Source organism: Lethenteron reissneri, chromosome 63, assembly GCF_015708825.2.
Source record: "Lethenteron reissneri isolate LAM-NWPU_2019-01 chromosome 63, ASM1570882v1, whole genome shotgun sequence".
In the NCBI taxonomy this organism is placed as follows: domain Eukaryota; kingdom Metazoa; phylum Chordata; class Hyperoartia; order Petromyzontiformes; family Petromyzontidae; genus Lethenteron; species Lethenteron reissneri.
In genome coordinates this window covers 7,576,454-7,592,202 of record NC_083841.1, presented here as the reverse complement: position 1 = coordinate 7,592,202, position 15,749 = coordinate 7,576,454, and the positions used below count along the sequence as shown (strand labels likewise).

The 15,749-nt window shown below is 51.6% G+C and overlaps 2 protein-coding genes across 2 annotated transcripts in view; one reads left to right on the top strand and one right to left on the bottom strand.

The window, feature by feature from the left end:
* The first annotated feature begins 2,782 nt into the window (after positions 1-2,782).
* LOC133358848 (tight junction protein ZO-1-like) lies at positions 2,783-11,036 on the top strand. Its single transcript, XM_061577301.1, has 2 exons — positions 2,783-3,879; positions 9,193-11,036. The coding sequence occupies exon 2, from the start codon at positions 9,223-9,225 to the stop codon at positions 10,390-10,392; it is 1,170 nt and encodes a 389-aa protein (XP_061433285.1). The 5' UTR covers positions 2,783-3,879; positions 9,193-9,222; the 3' UTR covers positions 10,393-11,036.
* Positions 11,037-13,626: 2,590 nt separating this feature from the next.
* POLG2 (DNA polymerase gamma 2, accessory subunit) overlaps positions 13,627-15,749 on the bottom strand; it is a 9,483-nt gene continuing 7,360 nt past the window's right edge. Inside the window, exons 9-10 of the mRNA XM_061577015.1 lie at positions 14,953-15,190; positions 13,627-14,364 (exon numbers count right to left, since the gene is read on the bottom strand). Of these exons, the coding sequence (XP_061432999.1) occupies positions 14,356-14,364; positions 14,953-15,190 (247 nt within the window). The 3' untranslated portion in view covers positions 13,627-14,355. The remainder of the gene's footprint in view (positions 14,365-14,952; positions 15,191-15,749) is intronic.

Here is a 15,749-nt window from a genome sequence, read left to right as displayed (position 1 = left end):
GTGGTGGTTGTAGTGGTGGTGTTGGTGTAGGGGTGGTGTTGGTTTAGTGGTGGTGTTAGTGTGGGGGTGGTGTTGGTGTAGTGTTAGTGTAGGTGTTAGTGTAGGTGTTAGTGTTAGTGTAGTGTTAGTGTAGGTGTTAGTGTAGGAGTAGTGTAGTGTTAGTGTAGGAGTAGTGTAGTGTTAGTGTAGTGTTAGTGTAGGGTGGTGTTAGTGTTAGTGTCGTGTTAGTGTAGTGTTAGTGTAGGAGTAGTGTAGTGTTAGTGTGTGAGTAGTGTAGTGTTAGTGTAGTGTTAGTGTAGGGTGGTGTTAGTGTTAGTGTCGTGTTAGTGTAGTGTCAGTGTGGGGGTGGTGTTAGTATTGCTTCACAATGGCTGTTTGCCTTTGGACCCACCCACAATAAACGCATTCTAATAAAACGCTACAATACCCCCACTTGTGTTGCATGCGTGTGTGTGTGTGGACGTACATGACTGGTGTGCGTGTCAATATTGATGGACACAATAAAACAACCCCCTATCTTCTCGTTGGTGCCGGACGGCAACACTGTAGTGATCAGTGTCGTGGGGGGAAGGGCCAATTCCGATTGGCCATTCCCCTCATGGCATTTGTGACCACCACAGCGGCCAAATGGGGGCTCTGGACGGGTGCGATGGGCTGGTAACCCCTCCACCTTCAATGAATTACCACCAAACCACGATTTAAAACTTTCCCCAGGCTACTTTGGGCTCGCCTTCCCATCAACCAGAGGCGAGGAGTGGTGGTCGTGGTTACTTATGCCCCCACCGAAGACGAGCATCCGTGGAAGGATGCAGCCAAGGCCGATGAGTCAGATGCCTTCTATGACGTCTAGTCACAGGTGCTGGCTAAAGTGGCCCCTCGGGATAGAATCATCTTGTTGGGTGACTTCAATGCCAGAGTTGGTCATGATGCTGGCACCTGGTCTGGAGTGATTGGAGGGCATGGGCCAGATCAGCTCAATAAAAACGGTTGGAGGCTGCTAGATTTTTGTGCAGCCCATGGGCTTGTAATTAGCAACACGTTGTTCCGGCATCGGCGCATCCACACAACATCATGGACGCATGCCGGGTCCAAGCAAGAACATCTACTGGACTACATAGTGACAGAACAGCAGATGCGGGCCCATGTCCTTGACAACAGGACTTACCGTGGAGCTGATCTGCTCACTGACCATCGACTTGTCATCTGTAAGATGTGCCTGGGAGTCGGAGCCATTCCCTGTACACCTTGGGGTGTGACGGGGATGTCATCTGGCTCCCACATTATTTAACATATATTTCAACCACGTAGTTCGTGAAGCCTTCAATAGCTGTACCGGAGGAATTTCCATCTGGTACAGATACAATGGGAGGCTGATCGGTGCCCGGGTGCGGTCAAGGGATGGCTCCCTATTGCTCAACCATGTTATGTATGCCGATGATCTGGTAATTGCTGCTCCCTCCGAGGAGGAGTTGGAGGCGCTGCTGTTGAGCCTGGAGCTTGCCACTAAGAGGTGGGGACTTACCATCAGCCCCACCAAAACTAAGCACCTGCCTGGGTATTTTGTACCATCGGACACTTCACCCCCACAACTCCCAATTGGTGATAAGGCACTTGTGGAGAGAGTGGGCAGTTGGAGGCAGTCGCCCTCCAACGACAAAGGAGTGGGGAGGAGCGACGCTCACAACAACAAGCGGAGCGCCGGGTGGCTAAAGCACAAGTTGGCACAGTAAGGGGCACAGATGCTGCATCAGCCAGTCATCTCGGTCATCTCAGTCAGTCGACCCGTGGCACCTGGGTCTGTCCCGTGACCTCCTGCCGACGAGCGTTCGACACTTCACGTGGCCTCAAGGTGCACATGGCCTGGCACAAGAGTCGTGGTGACGTCACCGCCACTTAGTGGCGAATGGCGGTTGTTGTATACACATGAGTGGCTATGTATACCTGCATGTATATATCTGTACACGTATGTGTGCACACATACACACAGACACACATACACACATACACACATACAGACATACACACATACACACATACACACATACATACATACACACATACACACATACAGACATACACACATACACACATACAGACATACACACATACACACATACAGACATACACACATACACACATACAGACATACACACATACACACATACAGACATACACACATACACACATACAGACATACACACATACAGACATACACACATACACACATACACACATACACACATACAGACATACACACATACACACATACACACATACAGACATACACACATACACACATACAGACATACACACATACACACATACAGACATACACACATACACACATACACACATACAGACATACACACATACACACATACAGACATACACACATACACACATACAGACATACACACATACACACATACAGACATACACACATACAGACATACACACATACACACGAACCCCGCGACCCGAGTTCGATTCCAGCTCACGGTCACCACCGGTGACGATTATCTGAACCGGTCCTGGGCCCCCCCTCTAGGCTGACTCAGCCTCAAAGGAGCACCTGGTGCGGTGTGTAGTAAACATCGCCACTGGGGAGACAAAGGCGGCCGGGCGTGGTGCTGGCCACCCACCCCCTCGTGTGCCGTTCCGGACTTCATAGGTGCTACTCCGCGAATAGCACTTGCCCCGACAAGTCTGTTTAGGCTACACGGGGGAACTTTGTCTTGGTGTGATAGTGGAGGTCCATCAATCATTGGCGTCTGGGTGGGGTCAGCTTGCAGATAGGTAAAAGGTGTTCGCTGTGCGGGATCGTTGTCGTTCTCAGCACGAGATAATATTATTGCTCTACACAGCCACACACACAGACACACGCACAGACACACACAGACAGCCACACACACAGATACACACACAGACACACACACAGACACACGCACAGGCACACACAGACAGCCACACACACAGATACACACACAGACACACACAGACAGCCACACACACAGATACACACACAGACACACACACAGACACACGCACAGACACACACAGACAGCAACACACACAGATACACACACAGACACACACACAGACACACGCACAGACACACACAGACAGCCACACACACAGATACACACACAGACACACACACAGACACACAAACAGACACAGACACACAGACAGGTAAAGGGCAGGGAAGTGATCATTGTTTGGAACCATTTTCTCACTCACAACACAACAGCAGCAAAGAACGCTTCTATAACTCTCTCTGTCACACACACACATTTTGTCTCACACATACACTCTCTCTGTCTCACACACACACACTGTCTCACACACACACACACTCTCTGTCACACACACACACTCTGTCTCACACACACACTCTGTCTCACACACACACACTCTCTCTCTCTCTGTCTCACACACACACTCTGTCTCACACACTCTCTCAAACAACAACAACAATCAGTTTTACTTTTCAGACTTGCAACAGAGATTTACACACACACATGGACTATTGACACACACACACACACGGAATATTGTCACACACACGAAGGGGGGGACTACCGGACTAGTGAGGAAGACACGGGCCGTTGATCGAGTGACCTCCACCCATCCAGCAGTAGATTTGACAAGAGGTCTCTGTATCACACAGTATATATATATACACATATATACACACACACAGTATATATATACACGCATATATACACACACAGACACACACACACGTCAAACAAGTGATTTGTTTCAGCCGGGACGCTCTGGAAACGCCGTTCCATAAACCGTTGAGTCCAATCCAAAATCCACTCGCGTCTCGTTCGCATCTCGACGAAGAATCCGACGCTTTGACAACAACCCGCGGTGAGTCCAACGTGTCTCGGTTTGCCTTCTCGTGCACGCACACGCACACTCACCTGTGCGTGGGATCGCAGGTGAGTGTGCACGCGCACGCACACGCACACTCACCTGCGCGTGGGATCGCAGGTGAGTGTGCACGCACACTCACACTCACCTGCGCGTGGGATCGTAGGTGAGTGTGCACGCGCACGCACACTCACCTGCGCGTGGGATCGTAGGTGAGTGTGCGCGTGCACGCACACTCACCTGCGCGTGGGATCGCAGGTGAGTGTGCACGCACACTCACACTCACCTGCGCGTGGGATCGTAGGTGAGTGTGCACGCGCACGCACACTCACCTGCGCGTGGGATCGCAGGTGAGTGTGCGCGTGCACGCACACTCACCTGCGCGTGGGATCGCAGGTGAGTGTGCACGCACACGCACACTCACCTGCGCGTGGGATCGTAGGTGAGTGTGCACGCGCACTCACACTCACCTGCGCGTGGGATCGCAGGTGAGCGTGCACGCACACGCACACTCACCTGCGCGTGGGATCGTAGGTGAGTGTGCACGCACACGCACACTCACCTGCGCGTGGGATCGCAGGTGAGCGTGCACGCACACGCACACTCACCTGCGCGTGGGATCGTAGGTGAGCGTGCACGCACACGCACACTCACCTGCGCGTGGGATCGTAGGTGAGTGTGCGCGCACACGCACACTCACCTGCGCGTGGGATCGTAGGTGAGTGTGCGCGCACACGCACACTCACCTGCGCGTGGGATCGTAGGTGAGTGTGCGCGCACACGCACACTCACCTGCGCGTGGGATCGTAGGTGAGTGTGCGCGCACACGCACACTCACCTGTGCGTGGGATCGTAGGTGAGTGTGCACGCACACGCACACTCACCTGCGCGTGGGATCGCAGGTGAGTGTGCACGCACACGCACACTCACCTGCGCGTGGGATCGCAGGTGAGTGTGCACGCACACGCACACTCACCTGCGCGTGGGATCGTAGGTGAGTGTGCGCGCACACGCACACTCACCTGTGCGTGGGATCGTAGGTGAGTGTGCGCGCACACGCACACTCACCTGCGCGTGGGATCGCAGGTGAGTGTGCACGCACACTCACACTCACCTGCGCGTGGGATCGTAGGTGAGTGTGAGCGTGCACGCACACTCACCTGCGCGTGGGATCGTAGGTGAGTGTGCGCGTGCACGCACACTCACCTACGCGTGGGATCGCAGGTGAGTGTGCACGCGCACGCACACTCACCTGCGCGTGGGATCGCAGGTGAGTGTGCGCGTGCACACACACTCACCTGCGCGTGGGATCGTAGAAACATTCATTGATATATGTGGATAGGGTACTGGGATTGTGTAGGGCTTTTGTGGACAAGCGTAGCTCTTGTAACTCTAGTTGTAGTGCCTTACGCCGGTATTTCCATCCTCTTCGTGGGGAGCGCTATGCTGCCCTACCGAACGCGGCGACCCTCCAATGAGACCTCTGCTCCGCGCATCAGGGGGCAGCACTCCCCCCACTGACGCCAGAGAAAGTCGATGTGTCACATTCTCAGGAGCTGGAATTTTGGCAAAATTGAGTACAGAAAGAACCCTGGACCGGCTTGAGACCATCACACTCTACACTAAACTATACACTACACTCTACACTACACTATACACTACACTCTACACTACACTATACACTGCACTCTACAATACACTATACACTACACTATACACTACTATACACTACACTATACACTACACTGTACACTACACTACACACTACACTACACTATACACTACACTATACACTACACTACACACTACACTCTACACTACACTATACACTACACTATACACTACTATACAGTACACTATACACTACACTCTACACTACACTATACACTACACTCTACACTACACTATACACTACTATACACTACACTATACACTACACTATACACTACACTGTACACTACACTACACACTACACTACACTATACACTACACTATACACTACACTACACACTACACTCTACACTACACTATACACTACACACTACACTCTACACTACACTATACACTACATTACTACACTATACACTACACTCTACACTAGACTCTACACTACACTATACACTACACTCTACACTACACTATACACTACACTCTACACTACACTATACACTGCACTCTACACTATACACTACACTATACACTACACTATACACTACACTATACAGTACTAAACACTACACTATACACTACACTATACACTACACTACACTATACACTACACTATACACTACACTATACACTACACTCTACACTAGACTCTACACTACACTATACACTACACTCTACACTACACTATACACTACACTCTACACTACACTATACACTGCACTCTACACTATACACTACACTATACACTACACTATACACTACACTATACAGTACTAAACACTACACTATACACTACACTATACACTACACTACACTATACACTACACTATACACTACACTATACACTACACTCTATACTACACTATACACTACACTCTACACTACACTCTACACTACACTATACACTACACTATACACTACTATACACTACACTCTACACCACACTATACAATACTATACACTACACTCTACACCACACTATACACTATTATACACTACACTCTACACTAAACTCTACACTACACTATACACTACACTATACACTACACTATACACTACTATATACACTACACTCTACACTACACTATACACTACTATACACTACACTCTACACTACACTCTACACTACACTATACACTACACTATACACTACTATACACTACACTCTACACCACACTATACAATACTATGCACTACACTCTACACTACACTCTACACTACACTATACACTACTATACACTACACTCTACACTATACACTACACTATACACTACTATACACTACACTCTACACTATACTCTACACTACACTATACACTACATTAAACACTACACCACTCTACACTACACTCTACACTACACTATACACTACATTAAACACTACACCACTATACACTACACTCTACACTACAATATATACTACTATACACTACACTACACACTACATTAATACACCATACACTACTATACACTACACTATACACTACACTATACACTACACTACTATACACAACAGTAAACACGACACCACAATACATTACATTCTACACTGAACTATACACTACACTACGAGACACGACACCAATATACACTACACTACTATTCACTAAGATACACGACTATACACAACACTATACCACTATAAAGTAACTCTACAATACTATACACCACACTACTATAAACTACACTAATATACACTACACTATTACATACTACACTACACTATACACTACACTACTACATACTACACTACTACATACTACACTACACTATGCACTACACTACTATTGACTACACTACACTATACACTACAATACTACATACTACACTATGCACCACTACTATTCACTACACTGCTACATACTACACGACACTATACACTACACTTCTACATACTACACTACTACATACTATACTACTATACACTACACTACCATTGACTACACTACACTATACACTACACTACTACATACTACGCTATGCGCCACTACTATTCACTACACTACTATTGACTACACTACACTATACACTACACTACTACATACTACACTACTACATACTACACTACTATTCACTACACTACTATTGACTACACTACACTATACACTACACTACTACATACTACACTACTATACACTACACTACCATTCACTACACTACACTATACACTACACTACTACATACTACACTATGCACCACTACTATTCACTACACTGCTACATACTACACCACTACTATTCACTACACTACTATTCACTACACTACACTATTCACTACACTACTAGACACTACACTGCTACAGCCTCACGTCGCTTCTCTGCTGTCGCCCCCTCTGTGTGGAACTCTCTCTGTCCCTTCGCACATCCGCAACGTCAAATGCGCCTCCGACTACTTTGCAAGCGACATCTGAAGGCCTCTCTCGATCTGCGTTTGGGCTCAGGCAGCCCTGAGCTTGGCTTGTCCTCTCTGATCCATACGGGAGCGGGGGCAGCACTTGGCTCACCCACTTGGCATACGAGAGCAATGCTCATCACATCACAAACCAACAAATAACATTTTTTTTTACCTTCGGAGCTGTAATGGCGCCACAACTCAAAACGCCGAAACAAAAATGACCATCAACTCGCTGCACTTGAGAACCCGGCTTCATCACTGCTGCTCAGTCTGTGCGACTCCAGGGGTTCTGTATGCGAGTCTATGGGTCTCTATGCGAGTCTATGGGTCTCTATGTGAGTCTATGGGTCTCTATGTAAGTCCATGGGTTTCTATATGAGTCTATGGGTCTCTATATGAGTCTATGGGTCTCTATATGAGTCTATGGATCTCTACGTGAGTCTATGGGTCTCTATGTGAGTATATGGGTCTCTACGTGAGTCTATGGGGGGTCTCTATGTGAGTCTACGGGCCTCTATGCGAGTCGACGGATCTCTATGTGAGTCCAAGGGTCTCTATATGAGTCTATAGGCCTCTATGTGATTCTATGGGTCTCTATGTGAAGACTACGGTCTCTATATGAAACTACGGGTCTCTATGTGAGTCTATGGGTCTCTTTGCGAGTCTATGGTTTCTCTATGCGATTCTGCCGGTCTCTAATGTGATTATATGGGTCTCTATGTCAGTCTACGGGTCTATATGTAAGTCCATGAGTCTCTATGTGAGTCTATGGGTCTCCATGCGAGTCTATGGGTCTCTATGTGAGTTTATGGATCTCTATGTGAGTCTATGGGTCTTCTATGCGAGTCTATGGGTCTTTATGCGAGTCTATGGGTCTCTATGCGAGTCTATGGGTCTTTATGTGAGTCTAGGGTCTCTATGCGAGTCTATGGGTCTTTATGTGTCTATGTGAATCTAGGATTCTCTATGTGAGTCAATTGGCCTCTCTGCGACTGGATGGGTCTCAATGTGGGTCTCTGGGTCTATATGTGAGCGAGTCATTGGGTGTCTGTGCGAGTCTTTGGGTCTCTATATGAGCGAGTCTATGGGGGTCTATGTGAGTCTATGCGTCTCTATGTGGGTCTCTGGGTCTTTATGTCAACCGCTGCGGTCGGGGCAGCCGAGCCCCGCAATTGGAACCTAGGAACTCGGCCTCCCACAGCGGAACCGACCGACCGACGCCTGCGCCCTACGCACTTTTCCTTCCCAGCGCCATCGCCCTCCCCTAACGCGTGCGGCCATGGCGGACGCGGACGGGTGGGAGCAGTACACGGTGACCCTGACCAGGGCGCCCGGCGCCGGCTTCGGCATCGCGGTGTCGGGCGGGTGCGACAACCCGTACTTCCCGAGCGGCGAGGCTTCCATCGTGGTGTCCGACGTCCTGCGGGGGGGCCCCGCCGACGGCCTCCTGCGGCGCCTCGACCGCGTCGTGGCGGTGAACGGCGCGAGCGTGGAGAACGCCGAGCACGCCCACGCGCTCCAGCTGCTCCGCCGGAGCCCCGCGACGGCGCGCATCGTCGTGCTGCGGCGGGCCGAGCGGGCCGAGCGGGCCGGCGGGTCGCGCCTCGCGGCCACCGCCTGGCGACGGCCGTACGGCGACGACGACGACGACGATGAGGACGACTGCGACGACGTGAGCCGGATCGTGGCCGTCCACCCCGACTTCGGCGACGAGGCCGAGGAGCGGCGCGGCCGGCGGCTCGGCGTGGGCCGTGACGAGATCGCTCGCAGCTGGGAGCGCGGCCTGGACGGCGGCGGCGGCGACCGGAGTGGCGCGGAGCGGAGAGGAGAGCGGGGCGCGGAGCGCGGTCCGGTCTGTGGTGGCGGCCGGCTCGGACGCAGCTGGGACTGCGGCCTGGACCGGGGTAGGGAGGCGAGCCTGGACCGTGACCTCAGCCACAGCTGGGAGGGCGGTTTGGACCAAATCTCTGGGTCGAGGGGCGGGGATCGGAGCCGGGAGCGCGGCGGCGTTGGGGGCGGCTGGGACCGGGGCCCCGACGGAGGCGCAGAGCGGGGTCCGGACCGCGGGCGCACCTACAACCGGGGCCTCAGCCGATCGGTGGGGGACCTGATTTCTACGTCTCCCGTGCGCCGGACTCGCCTCGTCACGGTCACGCTGGCGAAGGGCAATCGCTCTGGAGGCTACGGCCTGAGCCTGGGCAGCAAGATCTACGTGAAGGGCGTTGGCAGCGAAGGGGCGGCCGCCCGGGACGGCAGCGTTCGGGAAGGCGACGTGGTGCTGAAGATCAACGGCGCCGCCACCGACAACATGTCGCTGGGCGACGCTCGCAAGCTCATCGAAGGGTCCGGGGGGAGGCTCAAGATGTCCGTGCACCGCGGCGCGGGGAAGACGCTGACCAACATGCCGCTGCTGGACGACAGCCCCTCCTCGTCAGACGGATACGACTAGATGCGGGCAGCGGAGGGTGGGGATGTCCGGCCGGGTCGGCAGCCGGTTAGCCCTGCCGGTTTGATCGCCGGTTCAAAGGCGACTCTTCCGGCGTGGTCGGGTTCAGCGTTCGGTTATCCCACCGATCGTCGGTTTTAAAGCCTCCTCCGCCCCAGTCAAATAGAGACGCTACCCTTGAGTGCGGCACCTCTCAACGTCGCATCACTCCACAGCTCGCGTGCTCACCCCCAACCCAAGACAGCTGGAACGTCGCTGGCCCGGCGCGTAAACGACCGTTTGCCCGACCCGCGAGCAACGCGCGAGCACCGAGGGCAAATCGGTGAAGGGCCAGGGGTGGGGGATGACGGCCGTCCTGCCCGGGGGGTGGGGGGTGGGGTTTGGATGGCCACCAATCGGCACGGAGAAGCAGAGTTCGTCGGTCCCAGTTTTGCGAGCAGGAGCAGGGTTCTCGTTGCCACAATAAATGTAACGAGGATAAAGTTGGAACAAATTTTTAGGTACGATGATCGTGATTGAGATAATAGTGGGGTCATTATTATTATTATTAAAAGTGGTGTAGTTAATTTGAAAGGGGAACAGGCGAGAGTGGTTTAGGAGGGGTAGTGATCGGGGCTGGTAGTAGAGTTGTGACAGGGTGGGGGGCTTGTGGTGGTGATCGGGGTTTGGGTAGTGGTAGGGCTTGTAGTAGTGATAGGGGTTTGGGTAGGGGTTGTGGTCGTGATAGGGGTTGGGGTAGTGATCGGGGGTTGGGGTTGTGGTAGTGATCGGGGTTGTGGTCGTGATAGGGGTTGGGGTAGTGATCGGGGGTTGGGGTTGTGGTAGTGATCGGGGTTGGTGTTGTGGTCATAGGGGTTGTGGTAGTGATCGGGGTTGGTGTTGTGGTCATAGGGGTTGGGGTAGTGATCGGGGGTTGGTGTTGTGGTCATGATCGGGGTTGGGGTTGTGGTCATGATAAGGGTTGTGGTAGTGATCGGGATTGGGGTTGTGGTAGTGATAGGGGTTGGGGTAGCCATGGTCGGAGATGGGGGACTGGGGCAGGGAGTAGTAGCAGCAGGATGCTGCTGACGGTGATGATGATGGTGGCGATGCTGGGCTAGGGGAGAAGATATTGGGTTGGGTGTTTTAAGGGAGGAGTGGAGGGTGAAGCTCGTTGTTATGGTGAAGATGCTCGCTCCATGTGCTGAAGTGAAAGGGTAGCGAGAAGCCTTGCGCTGTTGAAAACAATGACGCGAATGTTGCCCAGTTGTGTCTCCGCTTGTGTCTCTGGCTCCACTCTCTACTTATGTCTCTGCCCAACCTCCCCGGCTGCGGTTGGTCAAACTCGACCCTCGTCGAGAGATGCGGCCGCCACCTCGATGCTTAATAAAAACGAATCGTTGTCAGCGACTTCGTCTGACTTCTATCATCTGAAAGGGAAACAAATCGACCCTCTGCACTCACCCAGCTCGACGTCACCCGAGCGCGGCACTGGTTTGAAATGACTCGCGGTGATGAAAATCTCATTCAATACGCTAGGGGCGCTTTTTCCCTGTTCACGTTCTGCCCCTCCGGTTGGCTGCTTGGTCGCGGTGACGTCACGCACTGCAACCAATCGGCGTGCGCCACGGGGCTCGTGAACGTGAATTTGCGCTGCTTTCTGGGCGTTCCGGCACGCACAGTAATAGAACATGGCGGATTTTCATCAAGGATCTCAAAAGCGTTGTGTTGGTCACAGCAACAGCAGACGCTCAGCATGAAAATATAAATACATTTTAAAAATCTATTTACTAAATGAACAAATTGGGTAAGGGGCTGTCCATAAATAACGCCACGCACCTAGGGGGGGTGTCAGACATTTGTGACGAAGGGGGGGGGGGGTGAGAAATGTGACATCACATCCAAATGTGCAACTTTAAATATAAACACGTTCTACTTAATTAAATATACTTTTTTTTATGTTTTCTCCGACAACATCAGTGTAGCGCCACATTAAATACGCACTACAATGACAATAGTTTAAAGCGATTTGAAGCATGTTTTTTTGCAGGGGGGCAGAGCTTTGTGACGTCATATTTGAGGGGGGGTCTGACTTTTTGTGACGCCGTGTGACGAAGGGGGGGGGGGGTCCAAAATCGTCAAAAATCACGTGACGTCATTTATGGACGGCCCCTAAGCGGAAGCGTATAAATAGGTTTTAAGGCACATTTTTAAAATGTCCAGCCTCAAGAGATCCCTGAGATATTGTTGAAGATCGTTTCCACAGCCTGTGGGCTACACGGGGAAGAAGCTCAGGTCACTGATAAACCGAAACCTCGACCTGGGAATGCAGAGCTCTGCATCCCCAGGATCTTAGGGGCCTTGAGGGGACAGATGGCTGCAGCATGTTCACGATGTAGGCTGGAGCAAAACCGTCCACGACTGTGCAAGTTGTAAGTATGCACGTGCTGTACAATCAAGGCGAGATGCCCTCCCCGTGCAACAATAATCCCGCGCAGCAGAAGGCTCCGTTATTTGCCACTCGCCGTCGCAACACTTTGTGGCCGGTCCCCGGTTCTGTTCCCGAGGTCCGTTTCATTGGTCCGACTGACGATCGCCATAAGTCGACGCTCCCCGTAGGCGAAAGCCCCACTTACGACAACACGGAGACAACAAATTCCGTGCCAAAGAAAATCTAAACTGTTTCAATGCAAACTCGCATTCGCCGACTCGCACGGGCGACACGCACCGCCAAACTATTTGGTTTGGGGAGAGAGATCCTCCAGTAGCTGAAATGAGTCCTCACATCACCGCTGGGAGTGTGTCCAGTGTGTGTTTGTGTTGTGTACGCAAGCGCACGCGCGTATTTGTGTTTTGTGTAAGTCAGGAGCGGTAGTGCAGCGGTTAGCGCTACGAAACCGGCGACCCGAGTTCGATTCCCCCATCACGCCAAACTCCAGTGACGTTGATCTGAAATGCCCTTGGGCCTCCCCGAGCGCGAATCGGCCTAAAATGAGAACCTGGTGCGCTGCGTAAACATCGCCGCTGGGGAGACAGAGGCTGTCCGGGTTTGGTGCAGGCCACCCACCCTCTTGTGTGTCGTTCCGGCCTACAGGTGTGCTGCTCGCTAGTATGTTAAGGCTATACAGAGGATCTTTGTGCGTGTGAAAGCGAGTGTGTGTGTGCGAAATTGTTCAAGTTTACTGATAAGTTCCGTGGGTTCCTGCCAGTTGAATAATAATATTAGCGGCAGCCTGGTTGGGTACCGTAACAGTTGTCCCAGATTAAGTACGAGGACCATTGACGAGATTTTATGTAGAAACAAAAAGTTTTTAATTCTTCTTAAGACTCATATATATATACACTTATGAACGAGTTAAGTTCCAGATGTGTGTTGGTAAGTCGATTTGTTCGTAAGTCCAACTTTACTCCTGTCGATTCCAAACACGTTGTACGGCGTGTATACAAGGGTTGCGTAATCTCCTGAAGATGTAGATGCCACTGGTTCTTCATGTTCTGCAGATGTAGATGCCACTGCTTCTTCGTGTTCTGCAGATGTAGATGTCACTGCTCCTTCACATGAATCACGAAAGTTACCACCCTATATTTTTTTTATCTCGGCTAAGTTTCAAGACCCTGAGAAGCACCCAACATTCGAGAGCTGAGGCCTTAAGACCTTGATTCCCAGACCCAGAGATTATGTCGGTGATGATGGGGATAATGATGGTGAGGATGACAATGGTGATGATGTGGGTGATAATGGAGATAATGACAATTCTGAGGATGATGACGATGGTGATCATGTCGGTAATGATGGAGATAATGACGATTGTGAGGATGATGTCGGTGATGATGTCGGTGATGATGGAGATAATGATGACGAGACTGTAAGAGCGATTCTTGAGGTTGGGTGTCGATCATTAAAAAATGTCGGCAGAAGAAGGCAGTGATGGCGGTGGGCGGCGACACCATGATGACCTCTTGACCTTGACACTGTCTCTTGGGAGGTCACAGGTCCTGTATAAAGAAGAGGTTTTAAATGTTATACATGAGAGACAGTAAGTGGCAGGATCACCAGAATTTATATCTTCATTACCGTCGTCATCATAATTCACAGCATCAGCAGCAATATTACCAACAACACCATCACCGTCACCACCAACATCAACCACCGCCATCATCACCACGACCATCCACACTGTCATCACCACAATCACGATCAACACCATTAGCATCAACAACACAAACACCACCTCCATCACCACCAACACCTGCACCACCTCCACCAAAGATCCCCTGTATAGACTAAACAGACTGTTGATGGCAAGTGCTGTTAGCGAGCAGCACCTATGAAGGCCGGCATGGCACATGGGTTAATAGCGCGCTAACTGTTGAACTACAGCTCCACCACAACCTCCACCACCTCCACCACCTCCACCACCTCCACCACCACCAACACCACCTCCACCACCACCACCTCCACCACCACCTCCACAACAACCTCCACCACCACCTCCACCAACAAAACCACCACCTCCACCACCACCTCCACCACCACCTCCACCGCCACCACCACCACCTCCACCACCCTACGTGGTGCCACACCTTGGCGAGTGGTGTGCCCTCCGTGCTCGCCGCGTGGCTGGGAGGGGGGGCGCCCGTGCCGCCGTGACGCCGATGATGAGGGTGACGGAGCAGCAGGAGGGCGGTGACGAGTTGGGTGACGGTGTTGACGTGCGCCGTCTCGCGCACGCTCGTGTCTCTGTGCCGCAGCTGGATGGATCCCGACTCCAGCGTCGACTCGCTCACCACCACCACCAGTGGCACCCCCATCTCGTCGTAGCTGCAGCAGCAGGAGCCAAAGTAGTAGCAGCAGTAGCAGCAAAAAGGAGCAGCAGTAGCAGCAAAAAAGGAGCAGCAGTAGTATCGGCAGCAGTGGCAGGAGCAGCAGCAGTAATAACGTTGGCAGAAGAAGCAGCAGCAGTAGCAGCAGCAGTAGTAGAAGAAACAGCAGCAGTAGCAGTAGAAGCAGCAGCAGCAGTAGCAGCAGCAGCCATAGCAGCAGTAGAGGGAGGAGGAGGACTGCCGTCATTATCCACGACAGTAGCAACGAGCGTCAGGGTGGCAGTGCAGTGGTAACAGTATTGTGTGTGTACTGTATGTGTGTGTAATGTGCACGGTGTGTGTACAGCGTGTATGTACTGCGTGTGCTTGTGTACTATGTGTGTACTGTGTGAATACTGTGTGTACTGTGTACGTGTGAGGGCTCCACCGGCTATTGAGCTGCTCCAGGCTGCTCTGCTGGGTGTCTCTAACTACTGTGTGTGTACTGTGTGTGTACTGTGTGTGTACTGCGTGTGTGTACTGTGCGCGTGTGTACTGTGTGTGTACTGTGTGTGTGT

Bases quoted from the DNA above. Each gene is read 5' to 3' on its own strand.
- LOC133358848 (XM_061577301.1), top strand. From the start codon at position 9,223: ATGGCGGACGCGGACGGGTGGGAGCAGTACACGGTGACCCTGACCAGG.